Genomic DNA, 23,417 nt, shown 5'->3' with positions numbered 1-23,417 from the left:
TCACTGTCTGGGAGTTGGCCAAGACACACACACACGAGCACTCACTCATGCGCACACACACACACACACACACACACACACACACACACACACACTTTTTAAGACATGAATCATCTTTTCAAGTCCTCATTGTACTGAGTGTGTTTTACCGCAGCTGGTGCCCAGTCTGGCACCAGTGTGTGTGTGTGTGTGTGTGTGTGTGTGTGTGTGTGTGTGTGTGTGTGTGTGTGATTGAGACAGATACTGGGACATATCGATAGAAACACAATAAACGGGTTAATGTTCAATCCGGTCACATCGTCACAGGGTTACCTGTACAAGACATGCCATCCATTAGGGGACAGCAGAGTGTCTCGGCCGCTGACCCACTTAAGAATGCTGCTGTGGTGCTGAAGATGTCACCAAGTGGATGTAGGAACACTGGAGTGATAAGACCCGCCTCGGTCCAGTTTGCAGGGGGAGGGACTAATGACATCATCACCAACAAATCAGCAGCGGCCACTGATTTGCTGCTTTGTCAGAATTCATTATCGTCCAGGTTGAACCTCCGGAGGAACATGTGACCTCAACATCTGGAGCTCCTGGAACAGGTCAAGTGACTGTGGGGGGAGCCTCTGGTGGTTGTGGGAGGAGCCTCTTCCTACGGGTGGTTTGGGGAGGAGCCTCTTCCTACTGGTGGTTTGTGGGAGGAGCCTCTAGTGGTTGTGGGTGGAGCCTCTTCCTACTGGTGGTTGTGGGAGGAGCCTCTGGTGGTTGTTGGTCCTTTAACCTCCAGCTCCAGTTGAGTGAAGTGGCTCCTCCAGGGTTCTCCCTCCTCCGTCCCCCTGTTGTGTGTCTCCATGGTTACCTGGAGGCACCAGGAATGTGGTGCCACCAAGGAATGTGTACAATTATTAACCAGCCAACACTCGCACATACGCATACGCACACGCACACACACACACACATACACACACACACACATACATGAATACACACACACTCAGGTGTCCAGAGTTCACTGTGCTCCAGTTAATCTGTGATTGTGAGTGAGCTGTTCCTCCTCTCCGGCCGTTCTCCTCACGCTGCTCCACTCACCCTTCCCTCTTCCTCCTCCTCCTTCTCCTCCCACCTCCTCCTGCTCCTTCTTCCCCAGCGACTTTCTGACTTCAGCTTCGCTCTTTGTTTGGCTGGTTGCTGTGAGACTCTGCCTGATGAGGCCTTTCAGCAGGTGGCGCTGACCCATAAATCCTCTGTGTGAGTGCGTGTGTGTATGCATATGTGTGAGCGTGTGTGTGTGAATGTGTGCGTCCTGCTGCAGCCTCTTCTTCTATTCCTGTTTTGTCTATGTTGTGTGCAGTCGAGGTCACCTGATCAGTCGTGTGTTTTCCGTTAGAAATGTCTGAACTCAGTCTGGAATCAGAGGAATGTCTCTGAGGTTCTGCACACACACACACACACACACACACACACACACACACACACACACACACACTGCCTCTCTGGATGAGATCAGTTTGTTCTTGAGCCTGCTGATCCCTCAGAGTTATGACTAATAGTGTTTTGGTTTTTGAGTTCAGTAGAACAAAAAGGTGTGTGCGTGCGTGTGTGCGTGTGAGCGTGATTAACTTTCTGCAGCTTTCAGTCAGAGGGAGGAAGTGAGGAGATCACAGGTAGAGCTCCACTTACAGACGATGAAAGAACCTGTGTGTGTGTGTGTGTGTGTGTGTGTGTGTGTGTGTGTGTGTGTGTGTGTGTGTGTGTGTGTGTGTGTGTGTGTGTGTGTGTGTGTGTGTGTGTGTGTGTGTGTGAGAGAGACTTGCTGCAACTCGTCATCTGTCCTGCTCTGAACAAACTGGAATACACTTGGATGTGTGCGTACCCTGCTACTTGCAAGGCATTTGGCCTCCGTCCACCTGGGGGCAGTGCTTGTGGTCACAGGTGCGACTGCTCCAGTGATTGCCTGCTGCTGGCAGTTGACAAACTGTCTAAAACACGAAGGAAATCATTTTTCTATGTTAGATTTCTATGTCTATGACTGATCACAAAGTCCGGTGGTCCAGTCAATGCAGTTGCCTTTCACTTTCCACCTTTGACTTAGTTTGACTTAGTTTTTCTTTACCCCAGTGTTTCTCAAAGTGGGTTTTCGGCTTTTGGGGGGGGGGGGGGGGGGACCAGGAAAACTTTTCTTCCTCCAAGGTGAGGCATGACAGAGAAAGTTTGAGAACCACTGCCCTAATGCCATGCAAGTCTATGGGGTCAAAAGTCATCTTTGTCGTAGAGACATGGGGCCAGAGAAAGTTTGAGAACCACTGCTTTACCCCAATATAAACATTCCTATAATTTTAATTTTAATAAATAATAATCTCATATATGATAAATATCATGTATCATAAATAGTATTGATGAAAATGTTGATCAGTCCATCCAAATTGGAGATGCTGCTCTACAACAGTATTTAGCACATTGTTGACCTTCTCCCTGTGTGTGTGTGTGTGTGTGTGTGTGTGTGTGTGTGTGTGTGTGTGTGTGTGTGTGCGTGCAGCTCTTCCATGTGGCCTACGTGCTTGTGAAGTTCGCCAACTCTCCTCGTCCTGACCTCTGGGTTCTGGAGCGATCCGTCAACTTCGGCCAGACCTACCAGCCGTGGCAGTACTTCGCTTGTGAGTACACACACACACACACACACACACACACACACACACACTCACTAACTCTACAGATGTTTCTGCGCGAGTCAGGACCTCCCTCAGGATCCCAAACCAAACTGAGCCTCCTCATTAGACATCAGAGTGCTGCCGCCTGATTGGCTGCTTGAGTTAGTGGTCAGGTTGAAGGCCACCCGATTGGCTGTGGCAGCTGTCACTCCAGGTGGGCTGAAGGGGCATTCCAGAAAAGATTCCCAACAGGTTGAGACTGTTCACCTGAGGAGAGATGTGTGTGTATGTACAGTATGTGTGTGTATGTGTGTATGTGTACCTGTGTGTGTGTGTGTGTGTGTGTGTGTGTGTGTGTGTGTGTGTGTGTGTGTGTGTGTGTGTGTGTGAAGGAGAGAGACTTTAAGATGTTGCGTTGATGTTGTACTCGTGTGTCTCCAGCTGTTGTGTTTATAATTAAAGACGCAGAACCTCCCCCTGTCATTATCACCGAGACGCCTCGTTAAAATACCAGCAGGAGACGACACTTATACACCTTTCCTCTGTGTGTGTGTGCGCGTGCGCGTGCGTGTGTGTAGCCTCCAAGACGGACTGCATCGAGCGCTTTGGACTGAGGACCATTGAGAGGATCAATAATGACGATGACGTCATCTGCACCACTGAGTACTCTCGCATCATCCCCCTGGAGAACGGAGAGGTGTGTGTGTCTGCATGTGTGTGTGTGTGTGTGTGTGTGTGTGTGTGCGCGCGCCGGCCACCCTCACCCCTCCACCTCTCCTATCAGATCGTGGTGTCTCTGGTCAACGGCCGCCCCGGGGCCATGAACTTCTCCTACTCCCCGGTGCTGCGCGACTTCACCAAGGCCACCAACATCCGCCTGCGCTTCCTGAGGACCAACAGCCTGCGAGGTCACCTGATGGGGAAGGCACTGCGGGACCCCACCGTCACCCGCCGGGTACGCCCACACACAAACACACACACACACACACCGACAAACCTGCCGTGTTTACTGGGCCCTGTGGGGACGCTACGCTAAGCTAACAGCTTCTCTATCAAACGCATTAAGTTTTGTGTTGGTGTGTGTGTGTGTGTTCAGTATTACTACAGTATCAAAGACATCAGCATCGGAGGGCGCTGTGTGTGCAACGGACACGCCGAGGCCTGCAACGCCGAAGATCCCATTGACCCCTACAAGTAAGTGTGTGTGTGTGTGTGTGTGTGTGTGTGTGTGTGTGTGTGTGTGTGCGCGCACACGTGCGTGCAGTGCTTGATAGTTGCAGCGGTGTGGTCTGATGTGTGAGTCATTTCTGTATCATCGCCTGTGTTTACTGAAACTCTCAAAGTCTGTTGCTCTCTCTCTCTCCCTCTCTCTCTCTCACACACACACACACGTACGTACACACATACACACACACCCTGAAGCTACAGTGCTAATGTAGAGTGTTTTCTGGTTTTGTGTCTGATGCCAGTGTTGTCTCTGTGTAAGTGTGTGTGTGTTATAACTTTAATAACAGTGTGTGTTTGTCAATTACTGTGTGTGTGTGTGTGTGTGTGTACTTGCACAAACTCTGCCTGTAAATATTTGTCGTCTGTCTTTCTGTCTAGTTTTCTATGTGTTTCCGGACACAAGCACACACACACACACACACACACACACACACACACACACAGACACACACACACTGACTGCCAACAGGCCCCGACAGGGGCAGCGTGTGTGTGTGTGTCTGTGTGTGTGTGTGTGTGTGTGTGTGTGTGTGTGTGTGTGTGTGTGTGTGTGTGTGTGTGTGTGGTCGCTGTGTTGATCAGGCCTACATGCTGGTGTTTGCTGTACTCGTGGTGAGGATTGAGGTTGTCTGCAGTCTGAAAAGCAACAAAAGCAACACTTTTTTTGTCATGAAAATGAAAGAGTGTGACTAGATGAAGGCCTCACTGCGTTTGCTGCTCAGTGGCAGCCTGTCGGGGGCGCTAGCGAGTCGTCGGCCGGTCGGCAGCTGTTTTCGGTGTGGTTGTGGCATCACCGGCAGTGGAGGCTGGACCACAGCTGGTCCAGTCATCGGCAGCGCACACCTCAGTGTGTGTGTGTGTGTGTGTGTGTGTGTGTGTGTGTGTGTGTGTGTGTGTGTGTGTGTGTGTGTGTGTGTGTGTGTGTGTGTGTGTGTGTGAACTCAGTTCCAGCTGTTAGACCAGACCGGTCCAGCATGTAGACCATGACTCACCCTGCTGTTCTTCCCCAAAACCAGACGGCTGAAGGAACTGTTCTGTAAACTTACTGCGCGCGTGTGTGTGTGCACAAGTGTGTGTGTGTGTGTGTGTGTATGCGTGTGGTGATTAAACACACACACACAGACACACATAAAGGCACACACACACACTCCTGTGTCAGGGTTAATCCTGTTTTGATTTGACAGTAAGATATGGGGGGGTTTCTATTAATTAAAAACAGTAGGGGTGTGTGTGTGTGTGTGTGTGTGTGTGTGTGTGTAAGAATGAGTTTGAGATGGATGAGGATGTGGGACGAGGAATTCTTGTGCTGAGCCGTTGAGGAATGTTGGTTTCTCTCCTCCAACATTAGCCGCTTTCCTCCACTGCTGATTGGCTTTGGATGCACTCCTGAGGCTCCGCCCACTTTGCGTCGGGACGCTGATGGCGTTTGGCGGCCGACTGCAAGTCCGCCGTTGCTGCCGTCCTATAAAGGGTTTCTGTTCAACAGCAGCTGGATTTCAGATCATTGACCAAACGTGGAATTGAGCTTCGCCACCTTTTCCACCCCGTGAGCCCCGTTTCTTCCTCACAATCCCAAACAGGAAGTCGTGAAACTGTCTGGTGAAAGTCACTTCCTGGAGTGCTGTAAGCAGCCATGAAATAAATAAATAAATATATACCACACAATGCGTTGCTGATTCGTGATTGGTCAGCCGTAAATCAGTTTCAGGATTTTTGAGTCGCTGGAACAAGAGGAAACTGAAGCTGGAGAGGGAGAAAAGGGAAATGCTCCATTAACTCCAGCTGGAGCAGTGGCTCCCTGCCCTCTGCCTGTGTTCATGACTCTAATCCAGACATGGGAAAACCATGGCCCGGGGGCCATATGAATAAAGAGCTAAATACCGTGGGGCTTCGAAGACACTGATTTTGTTGTAACTTGGCTTTTGTTCAATTGGCATTAAACCATTTTTTCTACATATCCCATGATATATTTTTTCCTCCTCTGAGGTGGGTCACTAAAACACTCCATCCATGGACGAGCAAGCACAGCAACCAACTCTCTCTGTCTGTCTCTCTCTCCAGAAAGTGTGTGTGTGTGTGTGTGTGTGTGTGTGTGTGTGTGTGTGTGTGTGTGTGTGTGTGTGTGTGTGTGTGTGTGTGTGGTGCGAGAATAAATTATTGAAGTTTTTTGTTGTTGTTGTTGTTGGCAGGTTACAGTGCGACTGTCAACACAACACCTGTGGATTGTCATGTGACCAGTGTTGCCCAGGATACAACCAGTTGCCGTGGAAACCGGCCACAACCTACAGCGCCAACGAGTGTGAGCGTAAGTATAGTCACACACGCACACACAAACACACACACACTTAAATCCTCTGTCAACCCCAAACCACACCCACCAAACCAGATCCAGTCCAGCCCTGGACTGGTTAGCCCTGGTGATGCTAACCAGCGAACTGGCTAACTTTTGTTAGTGACTACTCTGGGAGGCTGAGGCGGCCATCTTGGTCCGAGATTCAGAGGCTCCAGGTGTGTGTAGTCATCATCAACATCATCATCTTTGTTCTCCTGCAGAGTGCAACTGCCACCGCCACTCCTTCGACTGCTTCTACGACCCCGAGGTGGACCGCAGCAGGGTCAGCCTGGACATGCACGGCCACTTCAGAGGGGGCGGAGTCTGCCTCAACTGCCAGGTGAGGATCCACCTGTGCCGCCGTGCTTCCAGCTCCCGACCTTCTAAAAGAGCTACACACCTGAGGGGACACACACAGCAACTATCCTCTGACCTCTGACCTCTGCCTACCCCTCTCCCTCTTCCAGCACCACACCACCGGGGTCAACTGCGAGCGCTGCATCCCCACCTACTACCGCTCCCCAGACCACGCCCTCCACTCGCCGCTGGCCTGCTCCCGTGAGTGACTATCTCTCCCTCTCTCGTCCAATCGGACGACGGCGGGGGCTGCTCTCTGATTGGCTGTCGTGGTCCCTGCAGGTTGCGACTGCCGGTCCGACTTCACCGACGGCACCTGCGAGGACTTCACGGGCCGCTGCTTCTGCAAGCCCAACTACGGCGGCCTGCTGTGCGACACCTGCGCTGACGGCTTCATCAACTTCCCCGACTGTTACCGTGAGTCCCTGAAGTGGGCGTAGGAGTTGGGTCGGGGGTGCCTGATTGGCTGTCAGCCCAACCAATCAGAGAGCAGGAGTCACATTCTGCTCTTCCTGCTTTGCCCGCAGCCGCGCCCACGTTCCCCACCGACGGTGGCAGCAGCAGCAGTAACGGAGAGGCCAAACCGGCCGGAGAGATCATCAGTGAGTGACTCCGTCCACCGCCGCCGCCGTTAGGCCAATCACAGCCAAGCGCTCCCACAACTCCCCTCAGCTGCTTGGCTGAGGGGAGTTGTGGGAACGCTTGGCTGTGATAAAGACATTTCTGTATCAATCACCTTGAGAAACACCTGCTGACTGGTTGTGTGTGTGTGTGTGCGTCTGTGCGCCTTTGTGTGTCTGCATGTGTGTGTGCGTGTGTGTCTGCAGACTGCGAGTGCAGCGCCGCCGGCACCGTGGACAACTCCTGCAGGCCGGACCCTCGGACCCGCACCTGCGTGTGCAAACCGGGCTTCAGCGGCGAGCACTGCGACACGTGCGCGCCAGGTTTCCACGGACTCAACTGCCAGGGTAGGCACGCACGTGCACGTGCACGCGCACACACACACACTCCCGAGCAAACAGCAGCATTCCACAGGATGGTGTTAATCCCTGAGAGCCGTTTAACAGCTCACAGTGAAGCTGCCCAACACACAGTTGTTGATGGAAGTGTGTATGTGTGTGTGTGTGTGTGTGCAGCATGTCAGTGCTCAGGTCCCGGCTGTCTGGACGGGTCATGTGACCTGCTGACGGGTCAAGGCGTCTGTCGGAGTGGTTTCCAGGGCTACGACTGCGACCGCTGCGCTCCAGGATACTTCAACTACCCGCTGTGCCAGCGTGAGTCACATGAACGCTCGACTTCCTGTCAGAGGAGGGAGCAGGTGTGAAAACCGCAGCTGCTGCTGCTGCTGCTGCTGCTCTTAAGTGATTGCGATCGGTGAAAATCTACAGGGAATAAAAATCATGCAGGTGTTTTACAGAGAGCGCTGAGCACAGCACCGAGACCTTCACAGTCCAGTATAAACGGTTTTAATTGTGTGTGTGTGTGTGTGTGTGTGTGTGTGTGTGTGTGTGTGTGTGTGTGTGTGTGTGTGTGTGTGTGTGTGCAGTGTGCGGCTGCAGCACCCTCGGCTCTCTGCCTGAGGGCTGTGATGCGTCTGGCCGCTGCCTGTGCAAAGCCGAGTTCCAGGGTCCCAGATGTGAGCAGTGCAGATCCGGGTTCCACTCCTACCCCAACTGTCAAGGTGTTTCCCACATACACACACACACACACACACACACACACACACACACACACCTCCTGATGAAGTGTTGCCTCGGTGTGTTTTTATGGCACTTTTTACGGCTGTAAAAATCCACCAATGGCTGTCAAAAAGTGCAGAGTCATCCAGGCTGTCGCTGCTTAGCTGCTAATGCTAACGACGCCTCTCTTCCACTTCCTGGTTCCCCCCCCCAGAGTGCACCTGCGACCCTCGTACCTCCCTTGACACCAGCTGCACAGCGTCGGGACACTGCAACTGCCGGCCCAACTACGGCGGCGCGTCATGTGACCAGTGCGCCCCCGGCTACTACGGCTACCCGAGCTGCGCAGGTAGCGGGCAGTATGTCGCTAGTGTCACCGATCAGTGACCTGCTGCTGTTGTTGTTGATTGCTGATGATGATGTTGTTGTTGTTGTTGTTGTGTTGTTGCAGCCTGTCAGTGCTCCACTGAAGGCTCCCGCTACAGCAGCTGTGACCAGCAGAGCGGACAGTGTGTGTGTCTGCCCGGCGTGGCGGGACTCAGGTGTGACACCTGCACACACGGCGCCTACGGCTTCCCCAGCTGCAGAGGTGAACTTTTTGACTGCCACAATGGGTTCTGAAATTTGAAAGAGGGGGCAGAGTGTTTTGGTGACCCACGTCATAGGAGAAAAAAATTATACCTTGGGATAAAGTAGAAAACATGGGTTTTGATGTCAATTGAAAAAGGGGATAAAATCCAGCTATTTTATGATTAACGTACTATTAATATAATTTCTTCAAGGTCGGCAAGCCGGATTAAAACGCTTAATGGGCCACATACGGCCCCCGGGCCATAGGTTGTCCATGCCTGTTATAGCCTGGCTGATTCGGTTCACTTGAACTGAATCCTTTAACGGAGCCAAACGCTCTCTTCTCGTATTTTCTCTGAAACACGGCCGTGACCTGAGAGCAGCAGATAAAATAAGTTAATTGTGGAATTCTTTATTTTGAGTTTTTGTGCATGGAATAACTTGAGGCAGGCGGAGGCAGCAACAGTGTGCAACAAACAAGAGTTGTGTGTCTTTATCACCATTGTGTTGAAAACATCTTGCGCTCATCTTGCAGCTGGTTCCTGTAACCCTGTGGGCTCCGTGCAGTACCTGGTGCCGCCACCGGTGGTAAGACACACAATCACTGATGCACATACGCACACACACACACACACACACACACACACACACACACACACACACTCTGCAGTTGGGGGTGATTGGTTGGCTTTGCTGTTTCAGGGCCAGTGTGAGTGTCGCCCCCATGTGGAGGGTCCGGCCTGTGACAGGTGCAAGCCTCTGTACTGGAACCTCTCGCCAGACACCCCAGATGGATGCTCCAGTAAGAGACACACACACGCACACACAGGTTCCAACATACCTAGCACTTAGTGATTTTGGTCTGTGTGTTGTCGCCCCCTACAGGCTGTGAGTGTGACCTGGCAGGGACGGTAAGCAGCGTGGCTCAGTGCGCTCAGGTGAGTGTCCCACTGGTCATGTGACTGTCGCCGTGATGTCACATAATGTGTGACGGGTTGGTGTGCGTGTGTGTGTGTGTGTGCAGGAGTCGGGACAGTGTCCCTGCAAGGCGGCCGTCTGCAGCGGCACCTGCTCCACCTGCAAGGACGGATTCTACAACCTGCAGCAGCACAACTACCTCGGCTGCCAGGGTGAGTGATCGTCTCCTGGCCCCGCCCCCTCACAGCCTTGGCCACGCCCCCAACACTGTCTCTGCCCCTCACTGACCTGTCTATATGTATGTGTGTGCGTGTGCAGGCTGCCAATGTGACGTGGGCGGGGCAGCTGGCCAGTCGTGCGCGGAGCGGAGTGGCCGCTGTCGCTGCAGACCCAACGTGGAGGGACTCAAGTGCAACAGGTGAGTCCACCGGACAATCTGATTGGTTGTTGGAAAGTGACATCACAAGGTGGCTCTTTAACACCTGCTGTGTGTGTGTGTGTGTGTGTGTGTGTGTGTGTGTGTGTGTGTGTGTGTGTGTGTGTGCTTGCACAGCCCCCGTCTGGGCCACTACTTCCCGGACCTGCACCACCTGCAGTACGAGGTGGAGGAGGGAACCACGGCCGACGGCCGAGCCGTGCGTTTTGGCTACCAGCAACAGGACTTCCCAGGGTTCAGCTGGAGGGGATACGCCCAGATGTCAGCCATCCAGGTAGGGACACACCTGGCTATCCATCCATCCAACCATCCATGCATCGATCCAATCACCTACCCATCCATCCATCCATCCAAACGTCCATCCAACATTTATTAAACCATCCATCCATTAATCCATCCATCCATCCGTACATCCATCCATTCATCCAACCGTCCATCTATTATAGAGATGCTGTGTGAGTCTGTGGCCCCGCCCTCCTGCATGACTTTAACCTTCAGAACCTCGGAATGTTTCACATGCACTCCCCCCCTTTCTGTATCTGGACCAGTCAGTGGCATCCTGGAGCTAAAGGGGGCGATAGTGTGAGGTTCTCACTTCAATGTGAACCTCAACAGGAGAACATGTGAAATAGTTCCTGACTGAGCTGTGCGGTGGAGGGGATCTGTGTTTGGTTCCTGGTGTCACTGACGGTTCCTGATGGTTCCTGGTGGTGTCACTGATGGTTCCTGATGGTGTCACTGATGATTCCTGGTGGTGTCACTGATGGTTCCTGATGGTTCCTTGTGGTGTCACTGATGGTTCCTGATGGTTCCTGATGGTGTCACTGATGTTTCCTGGTGGTGTCATTGATGGTATTAAGGTTCCTGGCTGCCTCTGTTCTCCCCTTCCTTCTTTCCTTTCTCCTTTCCTTCCTTCTTTCCTTCCTTCCATCCTTCCTTCCTCCCCTCCCCCTGGTTGCCTTGCTCTCTGGCGCCCCCTGTGGTCAGTCCAAGGTGCTGCTGTCAGTGTCCCTCAGCTCTCCAGACCTCTTCCACCTGGTGCTGCGCTACATCAACTGGGGTGCCTCCGAAGTGGTGGGCAGGGTGTCGGTCCTGGAGGACCACTGGAGCCTCTACTGTGGTAACTGTGAGTTCTGGGGGCGGGACTTCCTCCTCTCACTTCCTGTCTGTCTGCTCCTGCTCTGCCTCTATGTGGAACCTTCAAGTCCTTCTGAGAAGCTTCACAGCAGCTTCCTGGCTTCCTGTCATGTGACTGTGTGGTTGTGTGTGTGTGTGTTTATGCGTGTGGGTGGGTGGTGGTTGGTATCAGCGCTGGATCTACTCCACCTTCAGGGCCACAGATCAGCTCAGGAAGTTACATCTGAGATTTCTCACCTTCTGCCATCCACACCTCCCCCTCCTCTTTCTCCTCCCCCTGTTCCTTCTCCTCCTTCTGCTCCTCCTCATCCTCCACCTCACTCCCTCCCCCTCCTCTTTCTCCTAACCTTACTCCTCTTCCACCTCTCCCTCCTGCTTCTCCTCCTTCTGCTCTTCCTCCTTCACCTGCTCCCCCTCCTGCTCCTCCTCTTGCTCCTCCTCCTGCTCCTTCTCCTCCTCCTCTTGCTCCTCCTCTAGACTGCAGTCCACCTTCAGGTGTATGTCAGTGAGGTCGACGTCTATCTCACTCGTTTCATCCTGAGGTATATAAACCCAGAAGGCTCCGCCTCCAATGGTAAAATAACGGCCTATCAGGCAAACCGCAGAGGTAGGTGTCAACCAATCACAGGAGAGCGTTAGTGAGTGGGTGTGATGGTGTGTGTGTGTGTGCGCGCGCGTGTGTGTGTCTGACTTTGTGCTGTGTGTGTGTGTGTCTGGCTTCGTGTGATGGTGTGTATGTGTGTGCTTGTGTGATGATGTGTCTGACCATGTTTGTGTGACTGTGTGCAATGGTATGTGCTGCAGGCTCCGAACAGTCCAAGCAGGTTGTGTTTGCGCCCAGCGCTGCTCCGGCCTTCGCCAATGTCCCCCAAAACAACTTTGTGGAGCCGTTCGTGCTGAACCCCGGCACCTGGACGGTGGTGATTGAGGCCGAGGGCATCCTGCTGGTGAGAGCGCCACCCTCTGGCCACTCGAGCAGCTGCCTGAGCCGCTGATTTTGGAGATTCTGAGCGGTGTGTGTGTGTGTGTGTGTGTGTGTGTGTGTGTGTGTGTGTGTGTGTGTGTGTGTGTGTGTGTGTGTGTCAATCAGGACTACCTGGTGCTGCTGCCCAGCGCCTATTACGAAGCCCCCATCTTGCAGATGCGTGTGACGGAACCATGCACCTACAGCTCCGTCTCCGAAGCCAGCGACAAGTAATAATAATATAATAATAAACTTTATTTGTATAGCACTGCTCATACACAACATGTGCAACCCACAGTGCTTAACAAAATAAAACAAAAAAAACCAAAGAAAAACAAAGAAAGACAATAATAATAATAAGAACAACAATCATAATAGTAACAATGAGAAAAAAAAAAAAAGCTCCACTGACCCTCCCCCCACCCTACACGGACCCACCCCTCCCCACCAACGCACACAGACAAACGCAGGAAATCTACAGGAAATAAAAGCATGCATTAGCACCTCCGTGTTGGCCTGAGAGAGGAACGGGCGGATTCTGGCTATATTCTTTAGATGATAAAAACCTATCTTTGTAATATTTTTTATATGTGGAACAAAGGTGAGCTCAGAATCAAAAACAACGCCCAGATTCTTTACATATTGTGAGGGTTTAAAATCCCAAAGTTTTGGTAAAAGTTCCTCTCGCCGGCCTTCAGGACCAATAACTAAAACCTCAGTTTTGTCCTGGTTGAGCTGTAGGAAATTCTCTGCCATCCATGATTTGATATCTAAAATACAGTTAAAAAGGGCATCAATTGGCCCTGTGTCATCAGGAGACACGGCAAAGTACGGTTTATCGCCCCCAAATAACCATGAGGCTACAAGGAGGAGCAGCAAACATTAGCTTCCGTTCCGTGTGTAGTAGCCACACTGCACGACATTTCTCACCGCAACAGGTTTTAACTTTTGGAGCCTGCAGGAACGTAGTTTAGCTTAGCGTTAGCACTGGGAAAACAGCTACAGATCTCTGTAAAGGCTGAGATCTTGTTTTGTTTTTTTTTTAAACCAGGGGGTTGTGGTTTCGGAATGGGCAGGGTTCAGGGTGTGGCTGCTTGTCCACTCTTTTCACAATATGGAGATAGAGTACGCTAAGCTAACTAGCCGATGTGCCCTCCGCTGTCCAGCTGTCTGCTCTACAGGCTCCTCCCCCTGGACTCCTTCCCCTCCATCTCCGCCGGTGACGCCAGCTGCGTCCACGACAACCACCTGCCCCGCCCCTGCCCCGTGGAGCGGGTGACCCCGCGCCACCCGGACATGGCCGTCTGCAGCGGCCACGACGTAAGGCCACGCCGCCGGTGCATTGTGGGTACTCGGATCGCTCTTGCTGTCTCACCGTCTGTGTCTGTCCACCTGCAGATTAGTGTGGAGCTGCGGGGCCGTCTGCCGTCCCCCGGGGATTACGTCCCGGTGGTGGAGTACTCCAGCGAGGAGGAGTTGCCGCAGACTCTAACGGTCACCGCTAACGTGCCGGGAGCCCGAAGTCAGCAGTTCCACCTCGAGCTGCTGCACTGCAAGTTCAGGTATGGACAGGAGGATGCTGGGATGTGCTGGTGGTAAAACCTGATGGAGCTAGATACTACTGCTAAGAGGCCATTTTCACAGAGACAGATTTTTTTTAACCCGCAAATTTTCGAAAACGCTCTGGAAAAAAATGTGCTTACATAAAGCCGTCTTAAAAAAAAATTCTGCTTACACGGAGACGCTGGAAACGACTGAAAATGATGTAGTACCTATGCCCGGCCTGGTGTGGCGTCGCAAGTTTACTGCCTCAAGGCGATGCTCCCCTGAAACACGGCGTGTTTAAAGAAACGAGAGCTCGCTAACAACATCAGCGCCACTGACAGTGTGGATAAACGACAGAGTTGAACTTCTGCTTCGAGTGACTTTAGAACACAAAGCCTTACAAGGTACGTGTTAAGGTTGACTGGGAGTCGTGCCAGTGAAACTCACATTTGTCATTTAGGTTTGCAGGCTGGTCATTAGTAGCAGCAACAAGTCCATTGCCCAATGCTGTTGCTGTTGTTGTGAGTGGTCGTCTGCGCCTCACGGCAGCTCAGATTGCAACGCGGTGGGAGGGGTTTAGAGCTGTGACATCAGCGTTTCCAAAATAGATCGGTTTCGGCGTTTACGCGAAGCCGGGGAAGGTGGTATTTTCAAACTTTTCCACTCTGAGAAGCATTTTCAAAAATGTGCGGTTACGGTCTGTGTGGTTTTAGTGAAAACACCAGCTTCATGTAAACGCAAGGCAAAACCGACTAAATATTGCGGCCTTTTCAAAGAAACCCGTCTCCGTGTAAACGGGGCCTAAAAGCTGTGGCTGTCTGCTAACACCTTTGGCTTCCATCTAACACCAGCAGCTGCTGGCTAACATTGTGGTCAAACATGAAGCTGCATGTCTGTGGACTCAGCTGCTTCACACGTCACTGTCGTTGCTTTGTTCAGAGCATCTTCAGAGCAGCTTTTCATCACCCCTGTGTGTGTGTGTGCGCGCACCTGTAGCTTCCTGTGCAGGGCCGTGGCCATTGACGAGCAACACCGGGTGGCGCTCCTCTCCCTGCCGGCCGACGCCGAGATCCAGCTGAGCTCCGAGCGCGCCAGCTTCTTCCTGGTGGGTAGCGGTCCCATGACTCGCCCCTCGATCGGCTCGTTGTTCTCCTGGTCTTGAAGAGTTCTGCTGCTGATGATGATGATGATGTTCCCCTGATGTTCCCCAGCACAAAGTCTTCCTGGTCCCGCGAGAACACTTCCTCATGGAGTTTGTCCAGCCCAAGGTCCACTGCATCGCTTCCCATGGACAGTTTGCGCCCGATAGGTGAGAGCTCAAGCACCCCCCACCATCCCCTAGCGGCCAATCGCAGCTCGAGGAGGACCACCTCGCTGACCCCCGTCCCCCTATCTCCTCCTCCTTGCAGCTCCTCCTGCGTCCCCTCGCGCTTCCTGACGCCGTCCGACTCGCTGGTGCTGAAGGACGGCCAGAGCTCCTCCGTGCAGGAGCCCGTCCAGGCCGCCTCACCTGCCGCAGCGCCCCCTCTGGCCGCCTCCTATCAGGGCGATGAGCCGGAGGGGCTTGGCTTCAGGGGCTGGAGGGGCGGGGACATACCCCTTCACGCGGCCGATGGTGGCCAGCACATGCGGCTGGACTCCCAGCAGGTGTGGTGGGGGTGGGGGTTGAAACTCTGGAAATTCAAGCGCCTCCTCCTGCTCCTCCTGTTCCTCTTCTCCCTCCTCCTGTTCCTCCCCCTGCTTGTCTTTCTCCTCCCCCTCTTGCTTCTCCTCCTCCTCTTCCTTCTCCTCTTCCTCCTTTCAAGTTTGAAAACCTTTGTCCCAGACGTGATGTGATGTCAACTGACTCCGCACCTCTTGCCCCACCCCCGTTAACCAGAATGCAGCGGTGTACTCCACCCGCGTCCACACCCTGGGCCGCTACGTCTTCATCCTGCACTACCATCAGCCGCTGCACCCGCGCTTCCCCGTGCAGGTCTACATCAACGGAGGGCGGATCTGGCAGGGTAGGGTGTGGGACCCCGTCACCGTGGAAACGAGGCCCCGCCTCCCACAGGTTGATAACCACAGGTGTGTTTCCTCCTCCACTTCCTCCTCCACCTTCCCCCAAACAGGTGAGGCCAACGCCTCCTTCTGCCCGCACGCCTACGGCTGCCGGGACGTCCTGGTGTCGGAGGGCCAGATCCTCCTGGACGTCACCGACCAGCAGGTTTTCCTCACCGTCCAGATCCCTGCCGGCAAGACGCTGTGGCTGGTGAGTGTGTGGAGGCAGAGCCAGCAGTCTCCCCACCTCCTCCCACCATCCCCGTCTGACCTCTACCTCCTCCTCCTCCCCCACCCACCCCCACCCTGCACGCAGGACTATCTCCTGCTGGTCCCGGAGAGGAGCTACAGCTCGGCCGTGCTGGATGAGGAGCCGCTTGACAAGTCCTACGACTTCATAAGCAGCTGCGGCCACGACAGCTTCTCCATCAGGTGGGTTGGCTCCGCCCAACTTGGGAAGCTCCATACACTACAATTAAAAACCCTCTCCCCGAACCCGCATGCACCGTGAATGAAGGGTCCGGGTCAGTCGTGACAGTGGCAAAGTGTAGAATGGATGACATGGTTTTGTTGTAGCCCTCCAACAGCTTGCAATCACAGCCAATAATTTGATTTATTCGATGTATACTGGGACAAGAACAGAAGTCCGATTAGACGAGAAAAACAAATTTTGTGCTTAGCTCGACTAAGCTGTGCATGTGAACGTAGTCACTGACACTCTCCCTCTCTCCCTCTCTCCCTCCTCCTCCCAACTCTTCCTCCTCCTCCTCCTCTCTCCCGCAGCCCCTCCACCGCCTCCCCCTTCTGCCTCCGCTCGGCCGTCTCCCTTTCGGCCTTCTTCAACAACGGCGCGCTGCCCTGCGGCTGCCACCAGAGCGGCGCCGAGAGCGACGCCTGCCAGCCCTTCGGGGGCCAATGCCACTGCCGGCCCAACGTGATTGGTCGCGACTGCTCCATGTGCGCCACCGGCTACTGGGGCTTCCCCAACTGCAGACGTGAGTGTTACTCGTCGCCCACCTCTAGGCCACACCCCCCCCACCTCCTAATAGTCCACCTTAAATTAATGCACCTCATATTACCCTAAATGTTACTAAATGAGAATCACACTAACATTACATCACCAGGTGATGATTACAGGTGACCTAGTCACCTAGTCAAGCAACATCTTGTTTCTGGAAAATCCAAAGTAAGTGAAGTACCTAAGGCCACTGATACTGTCAAAACATGCAAATAAAATTTGATTTTAGTCCACTAAACTCCACCAAATCTACGATCTGTGAGCTTAGACTCTTGTTCAAACTTGTCCAATAAACTGAGCATTGATCTTCTCCTTCAGCAGTCGTGGGTTTGTCATGGTGGCAACAGGATCTCCAGGTTGAGTTCAGTCTTAGAGGTTCTCAGGATTTATCCAGTCACAGAACACGTACGTCGTGAAGCCAGCTAGCTGGTCTTGGCATCACAGACTCGAAATCTGGCCATTGCAAGTGACGGTGGTGCGTTCACTTACAGCAGACAGGAGCCAGCAATGTCAGTTCTTCTGGCCCAAGGCAGATTTCATAGAAGCTGACAACAAGAGCTGGCTGGAATATGTAACTGTAATATGTGAAAAGAACTATGGAGAACAACTTTATTACCATATTTTACGGGAAAATGTCCTTTTCTAAGTGTGTTTGAGCCCGCAGAGAAGGTCTAGCTGGCCTTGATGGCCCACCACTGATCCCTATCCCTCCCTCTCTCCCTCCCTTCCTGTCTCCAGCCTGTCAGTGCGGGTCGCTGCTGTGCGAGCCGGTGACGGGCGACTGCATCTGCCCCCCGCGCACCCTGCTGCCCGAGTGCACGCAGTGCGAGCCGCTGACCTTTGGCTGCCACCCAGTGGTTGGCTGCGAGGTCTGCAACTGCTCACGGCCTGGAGTGGCGTCACCCGACGGCAACTGCGACACCATCAGCGGACAGTGCAGGTGAGCGCATAGCTTAGCCTAGCTTAGCCTAGCTTAGCCTAGTCACTGTGGCAGAAAACGCGAGAACGCATGGAAACTAAAGCATTAGGTTTATTAATATACCTAACCTAGCATAGCCTAGCCTAGCTTAGCCTGACTCAAGACCAGTGTTTGGTGCCCAGAGGTCATCTGTGGTGTCTCCCCCTTCTGGCCCGCAGGTGTAAGAACAACGTGGTGGGCCGCCAGTGCGACCGTTGCGCCCCTGGTTTCTTTGGTTACCCCAACTGCAGGTCATGTGACTGCAACGAGGCGGGAACAGAGGAGGAAGTGTGCGACTCCTACACCGGACAGTGTCTGTGCAAGGTGGGTGGGCCACCACCCACACGCACTCACGCACACATACACACTCACACACACCCCACCCTGCTGACACACTGTGTGTCGCCCTGTCGCCCCCCTGCAGGAGAACGTACAGGGCTCCCGCTGTGACCAGTGCCGGGTCGGTACCTTCCACCTGGACCCCACCAACCCCAAGGGCTGCACCAGCTGCTTCTGCTTCGGTGCCACCGACCGCTGCCGCAGCTCCGACAAGAGGCGCACCGAGGTAGCATCGTGGCCGCCAGTCATGTGACTGCAGTGGGCGGGGGATGGTGCTCTGGTCTTCAACTGACCCCTCCTGCTCCACCACCCACTCACCACCTCCTCCTACCTGCAGATCATGAACATGGAGGGCTGGGTGCTGCTGGGAGCCGACAGACAGGAAGTGGCTGTCACCTTGTATCCGGGTCAGGACCTGGTGGAGGCCGACCTCAGCGACGTGCCCGACGTCTACCAGGACCTCCATTGGCACGCCCCCAAGACCTACCTGGGGGATAAGGTGAGCCCCCCTTCCATCAGGGTGTCAAGTCTGGTGTCTGGCGCCCTCTCGTGGAGCGGTGGGCAAACGTTTTGACAGAGGGGGGGGATACAATGGGTTCTAAAATGTGACAGAGGGGCCAGAGCAGGAGCAGATGGATGCAGTGTTTTGGTGGAGAAAGTGGGCTATCGTTTTTATTTTTGTGAAATAAATTTGCCGCGTGAGTTCGTGATAAGAAAAACAAAAGTGGGTCCTGAGACTGAGACCCACCGTTCTAGCAGAGAAGGTTTAGGTGTCTGGCGCCATCTAGTGGAAGATATGTCAGATGTCTGACACCTTCTAATGGAGAAGGTGTCAGGTGTCCCGGTGTCTCAGCTGTGTTTCGCTCCGATGACCTTCCTGACAGGTGAGCCGTGATCAGACGGTGTGTGTGTGTAGATTACATCTGTCTGGCGTCACGCCGTCTTCGCCCTCATCCTGCTTCACCGTCTGATCCTCCTGCTCTGCTCGCCGCTGCCCCCTGCAGGTCTCGTCCTACGGCGGCTACCTTCGCTACCGCCTGCACACTCAGACCATGAGAGGAGATGTGCTGACACTGCCTGTCGAGGCCTCCAGACCCGACATCATCCTGAAGGTGGGCGCACGCACGCACACACACACACACACACACACACACACACACACACACACACACACACACGCACTGAGTTGGTGAATGTCTCCGTGGTCCTGCAGGGGAACCAGATGACCCTGGTGTTCATGGAGAGAGAGTATTCGTCACCTGAGGAGCCTCACCTGGGCATCGTCCACATAGTGGAGGTGAGCTCCCCCTGCTGGAGGAACCACCACATTGCACCTCACTGTCTTCTGTCTGAGGACCGAAGGAAAACTGAGTGTGGACGTCTCTTCCTCTCCTCCTTCTCTTCGTCCTCTTCCTCCTACTCCCTCTTCTCTCATCTCCTCTTCCTTCTCCTCTTCTCTCTCCTCCTCCTCCTCCTCCTCCTCCTACACCTCCTCCCACTCTCCTTCCCCTCCTCACCCTAACCTCTTCCTCTTCATCATCCTCCTACTCCTTCCGCTCTTCTTCCCCTCCTCATCTTCCCCTCGCCACTCTTCTCCTTCTTCTACTCTTCCTCATCCCTTCCTCATCCTCCCCACTTCCACCTTCTCCTCCTCCAGGGGAGCTTCCGTCACGCCCAGACAGGTAACCAGGTGTCCCGGGAGGAGCTGATGATGGTTCTAGTGTCCCTGGAGTCGCTCCAGATCCGGGCCCTCCACTCCCAGTCGGCCCACTCGGTGTCGCTCCGCGGCGCCGTGCTGGAGGGCGCCGAGTCGCTGCCGGCCGGCCGCCACGCCAACAACGTGGAGATCTGCATGTGTCCCGCCAACTACCTGGGAGACTCATGTCAGGTGAGCTCAGACCCGTTGACCTCTTGACCTCTAGTGTCTGGTCGGCGCCGCCGAGGTGACCATGTGTGTCCACCTGCTGTGTGCAGAGATGTTCTCCAGGGTTCTACAGGGACACCATCGGCCTCTTCCTGGGCAAGTGTGTCCCCTGCAGCTGCAACGGACACTCAGACCGCTGCCTGGACGGCTCTGGAGTCTGCCTGGTGAGCCCTGTTTGGACACTAACCAGTTAGATTAGATCAGATCAGATCATATTCGATTCGATTAGATTCAACTTTATTGTCATTGTTCATGCCAATCAGGTTTGGATCAAATCAGGAGTCATAGCCGTTTAAACCTCCAGTGTAGCACTGGTAGTCGAGACTCTTTTTGCAGGGGTCTGATTCTACTTCCTGTTTCTTGTCCCCGCCCCCTCCCACCACCCCACCCACTCCAGGACTGTCAGCACAACACGGCAGGTGAGCACTGCGAGAGCTGCCAGGGAGGCTTCCTGGGCAACAGCAGCCTGGACGGCCAGGCGGCCTCCTGCTCCAGCTGCCCCTGCCCTCTGAGGGTCCCATCCAACAAGTCAGTGCCCCCCCTCTGGTCTCAACCTCTGGTCCCACCCACTGATCCCACCCACTTCAATAACCTGCTGTCTGTGTGTGTTTGTGTGCAGCTTTGCCGAGGGCTGTGTGCAGAGGAGCGACAGGATGCAGTGTCTGTGCCTGCCGGGCTATGCCGGGCCCAACTGTGAGAGGTGACGACCATGCTGGAGCCTCATAGCTCCTCCCAAAACCTCCACCTAGTTCCTCTAGTTCCTCCAAACTCTCCACCTTGTTCCTCTAAACCCTCCACCTGGTTCCTCTAGTTCCTCTAAACTCTCCACCTGGTTCCTCTAGTTCCTCTAATACCCCCACATGGTTCCTCTAAACACTTCCACCTGGTTCCTCTAATTCCTCTAATACTTCCACCTGGTTCCTCTAGTTCCTCTAATACCTCCACCTGGTTCCTCAAAACACTTCCACCCGGTTCCTCTAGTTCCTCTAATACCTCTACATGGTTCCTCTAAACACTTCCACCTGGTTCCTCTAGTTCCTCTAATACCTCTACATGGTTCCTCTAAACACTTCCACCTGGTTCCTCTAGTTCCTCTAATACCTCCACATGGTTCCTCTAAACACTTCCACCTGGTTCCTCTCGTTCCTCTAATACCGCCACACAGTTCCTCTGAACCCTCCACCTTGTTCCTCCCGCTGCAGATGCGCGCCTGGCTACTACGGCAACCCCATGGTGCTGGGCAGCAAGTGTGAGCCGTGCCGTTGCCACAGCAACACAGACCCCAACATGCTGTTCACCGACTGCCACCCGCTGACGGGCCACTGCTTGAGCTGCATGCACCACACAGCCGGGCCACACTGCGACGTCTGCGCCCCCGGTTACTACGGCGACGCCGTGCACGCTAAGAACTGCACTGGTGAGTGAGTCAGATGGCCCCCGCCGTGCACGCCTCACCTGCACGTGTCTACCTGTGGCCCTTACCCCTCCTACAGGAGTATTATTGCATTAGTATTCTTTGAGATTAGATTAGGAGGCTTTATTGTTATTGTACATTGCACAATGGCATTTCGTTCAGTACTTCTCGACCAAGACCATATATAGACAAATAAACAAGATGTGTGTGTGCTTATCAATGCCAATGGAGCTTTACAAGAGAGCAAATGGAGATCTCCATTGACATTGACATTTACCTATGTTGAATGTGATGTGAATGTGCACACACAGACTGAGATATGCATTTGCAAATCATTTTGCTACAATAATACCCCCATTCCCTCCCTTCTCACCCTCCCACCCCATCCACACAGAGTGCAGCTGCTCTCCATGCGGCACTGAGTCATGTGACCCTCACACCGGCCAGTGTCGCTGCAAGCCCGGTATCACCGGGACGCGCTGCGACCGCTGCGAGGTGAGCGACCCTCTACCCGACCCCTCACCTGATCTGCAGCAGGGCAGGTCAGCGTAGCGCTAGCAGGGCTAACTAATTCTCCTCCTCCTCCTGTGTATGTGTGTGTGTGTGTGTGAAACCCAGGACGGCGCCTATGGCTTCGACGCCTGTTCGGGCTGCCACCGCTGCGATTGCGATGCCTCAGCGGCGCTGCTGCAGCCGTGCGACCCTCAGAGCGGCCGCTGCGCCTGCCAGCCGGGGGTGAACGGGCCGAGCTGCCGCCAGTGCGCGCCCGGGTTCTGGGACTACGGACCGGACGGCTGCAAGAGTGAGAAACTAGTGTCTTCAACTGGAGGAGAAGAAAATTGATATGTTTCTAAAATGAATGAAAAATGTGATGTGGTGTGTGTGTGTGTGTGTGTGTGTGTCTCAGAGTGTGAGTGTCGTGGCGGTCAGTGTGACCCTCGATCCGGAGAATGTCGCTGCCCCGACGGCATGACTGGGAAACAGTGCGACGTCTGTTCACACAGGTACAGCGTCACTGTGGAGGAACAGCACAGCATGCACTGTGAAGGTGAGACACACGCACGCACACTCACACACCCACACACACACACACACATTTCACTGCAACAGGTGGCATTCAGGTTTGATGGAACTTTCAGTCATATTCACTTGTATATGTGTTTGTGTGTGTGTGTGTGTGCGTGTGTGTATCAGCGTGCGACAGCTGTGTGATCGTGCTGCTGGAGGATCTGGACAAGTTGGACGACAGTCTGGCCTCAGTGTCCCAGCAGCTGGGCAGCCTGAACGCCAGCGCAATGGCCTGGACGCAGCTTCAGAGCCTCAACAGGACGCTGGAGGACGTGGCTGTGAGTGAGGGACACTTACACACGCACGCACGCACGCACGCACACACACACACATGGTTGAACTCCGTCTCTGTGCCACCAGAGGGCGATAGAGAACTACAACAGCAGCCTGGACAACAGCCGTGATGCGGCCAGCGTCCTGGAGGCCGAGTCCAGGACCATCAAGGACGACGTGGACCAGCTGCAGGTGAAGGTGAGCAGCCGCAGACACACAACACCAGGCTGGGACTGGGATCAACAGCAGGAAGTGTTGAATCTCCAACTATTTGGACCAAACAGGCAGCAACGGAGTGGAACACAACCACTGAGGGGCGCTGTTGTTGTTGATGACGATGGTGATGATGAGGATGGTAATGGTGATGATGAGGATGATGGTGGTGAAGATGATGATGAGGATGAAGATGATGATAGTGGAGATGATGACAATGATGATGACGATGTTTGAGGATGATAATGATGATGCTGAAGATGGTGGTGATGATGATGATGATGATGATGATGATGATGATGATGATGATGATGACGTTTCCTCCAGGCGGCAGCCATGACCGACAGGGTGTCTGAGCTGCACAAC

At 53.9% G+C, this 23,417-nt stretch overlaps 1 protein-coding gene across 4 annotated transcripts in view; it reads left to right on the top strand.

The window, feature by feature from the left end:
* The window catches only part of lama5 (laminin, alpha 5), a 44,060-nt gene that overhangs the window by 8,967 nt on the left and 11,676 nt on the right, over window positions 1–23,417 (top strand). For 2 of the 4 annotated variants that reach the window (XM_076026886.1, XM_076026885.1), the window contains exons 3-51: window positions 2,525–2,642; window positions 3,215–3,333; window positions 3,421–3,591; window positions 3,733–3,830; window positions 6,053–6,168; window positions 6,417–6,535; window positions 6,663–6,753; window positions 6,835–6,969; window positions 7,080–7,154; window positions 7,380–7,520; window positions 7,689–7,826; window positions 8,099–8,233; window positions 8,446–8,580; window positions 8,683–8,820; window positions 9,337–9,389; window positions 9,504–9,603; window positions 9,687–9,739; window positions 9,826–9,931; window positions 10,038–10,137; window positions 10,273–10,429; window positions 11,770–11,899; window positions 12,097–12,239; window positions 12,383–12,486; window positions 13,423–13,576; window positions 13,655–13,818; window positions 14,798–14,906; window positions 15,013–15,110; window positions 15,211–15,448; window positions 15,681–15,807; window positions 15,916–16,055; window positions 16,161–16,276; window positions 16,628–16,839; window positions 17,601–17,802; window positions 18,000–18,144; window positions 18,245–18,385; window positions 18,497–18,658; window positions 19,164–19,271; window positions 19,373–19,456; window positions 19,817–20,047; window positions 20,134–20,247; window positions 20,481–20,611; window positions 20,703–20,783; window positions 21,286–21,500; window positions 21,892–21,992; window positions 22,116–22,299; window positions 22,405–22,545; window positions 22,692–22,843; window positions 22,926–23,036; window positions 23,379–23,417. The exon at window positions 23,379–23,417 is cut by the window's right edge and continues 73 nt beyond it. In XM_076026886.1, the coding sequence (XP_075883001.1) occupies window positions 2,525–2,642; window positions 3,215–3,333; window positions 3,421–3,591; window positions 3,733–3,830; window positions 6,053–6,168; window positions 6,417–6,535; window positions 6,663–6,753; window positions 6,835–6,969; window positions 7,080–7,154; window positions 7,380–7,520; window positions 7,689–7,826; window positions 8,099–8,233; window positions 8,446–8,580; window positions 8,683–8,820; window positions 9,337–9,389; window positions 9,504–9,603; window positions 9,687–9,739; window positions 9,826–9,931; window positions 10,038–10,137; window positions 10,273–10,429; window positions 11,770–11,899; window positions 12,097–12,239; window positions 12,383–12,486; window positions 13,423–13,576; window positions 13,655–13,818; window positions 14,798–14,906; window positions 15,013–15,110; window positions 15,211–15,448; window positions 15,681–15,807; window positions 15,916–16,055; window positions 16,161–16,276; window positions 16,628–16,839; window positions 17,601–17,802; window positions 18,000–18,144; window positions 18,245–18,385; window positions 18,497–18,658; window positions 19,164–19,271; window positions 19,373–19,456; window positions 19,817–20,047; window positions 20,134–20,247; window positions 20,481–20,611; window positions 20,703–20,783; window positions 21,286–21,500; window positions 21,892–21,992; window positions 22,116–22,299; window positions 22,405–22,545; window positions 22,692–22,843; window positions 22,926–23,036; window positions 23,379–23,417 (6,375 nt within the window). Of the gene's footprint in view, window positions 1–2,524; window positions 2,643–3,214; window positions 3,334–3,420; window positions 3,592–3,732; window positions 3,831–6,052; window positions 6,169–6,416; window positions 6,536–6,662; window positions 6,754–6,834; window positions 6,970–7,079; window positions 7,155–7,379; window positions 7,521–7,688; window positions 7,827–8,098; window positions 8,234–8,445; window positions 8,581–8,682; window positions 8,821–9,336; window positions 9,390–9,503; window positions 9,604–9,686; window positions 9,740–9,825; window positions 9,932–10,037; window positions 10,138–10,272; window positions 10,430–11,142; window positions 11,282–11,769; window positions 11,900–12,096; window positions 12,240–12,382; window positions 12,487–13,422; window positions 13,577–13,654; window positions 13,819–14,797; window positions 14,907–15,012; window positions 15,111–15,210; window positions 15,449–15,680; window positions 15,808–15,915; window positions 16,056–16,160; window positions 16,277–16,627; window positions 16,840–17,600; window positions 17,803–17,999; window positions 18,145–18,244; window positions 18,386–18,496; window positions 18,659–19,163; window positions 19,272–19,372; window positions 19,457–19,816; window positions 20,048–20,133; window positions 20,248–20,480; window positions 20,612–20,702; window positions 20,784–21,285; window positions 21,501–21,891; window positions 21,993–22,115; window positions 22,300–22,404; window positions 22,546–22,691; window positions 22,844–22,925; window positions 23,037–23,378 lie in introns of all 4 variants that reach the window. The other 2 variants (XM_076026884.1, XM_076026883.1) reach the window with 1 other exon arrangement.

This window comes from Nelusetta ayraudi, unplaced genomic scaffold (genome assembly GCF_046127955.1).
Source record: "Nelusetta ayraudi isolate G7.1 ecotype Tasmania unplaced genomic scaffold, CSIRO-AGI_Nayr_v1 ptg000019l, whole genome shotgun sequence".
Lineage (NCBI taxonomy): Eukaryota > Metazoa > Chordata > Actinopteri > Tetraodontiformes > Monacanthidae > Nelusetta > Nelusetta ayraudi.
The sequence above is the reverse complement of the archived record's forward strand: the minus strand, read 5'-3'. Positions and strand labels throughout refer to the sequence as shown.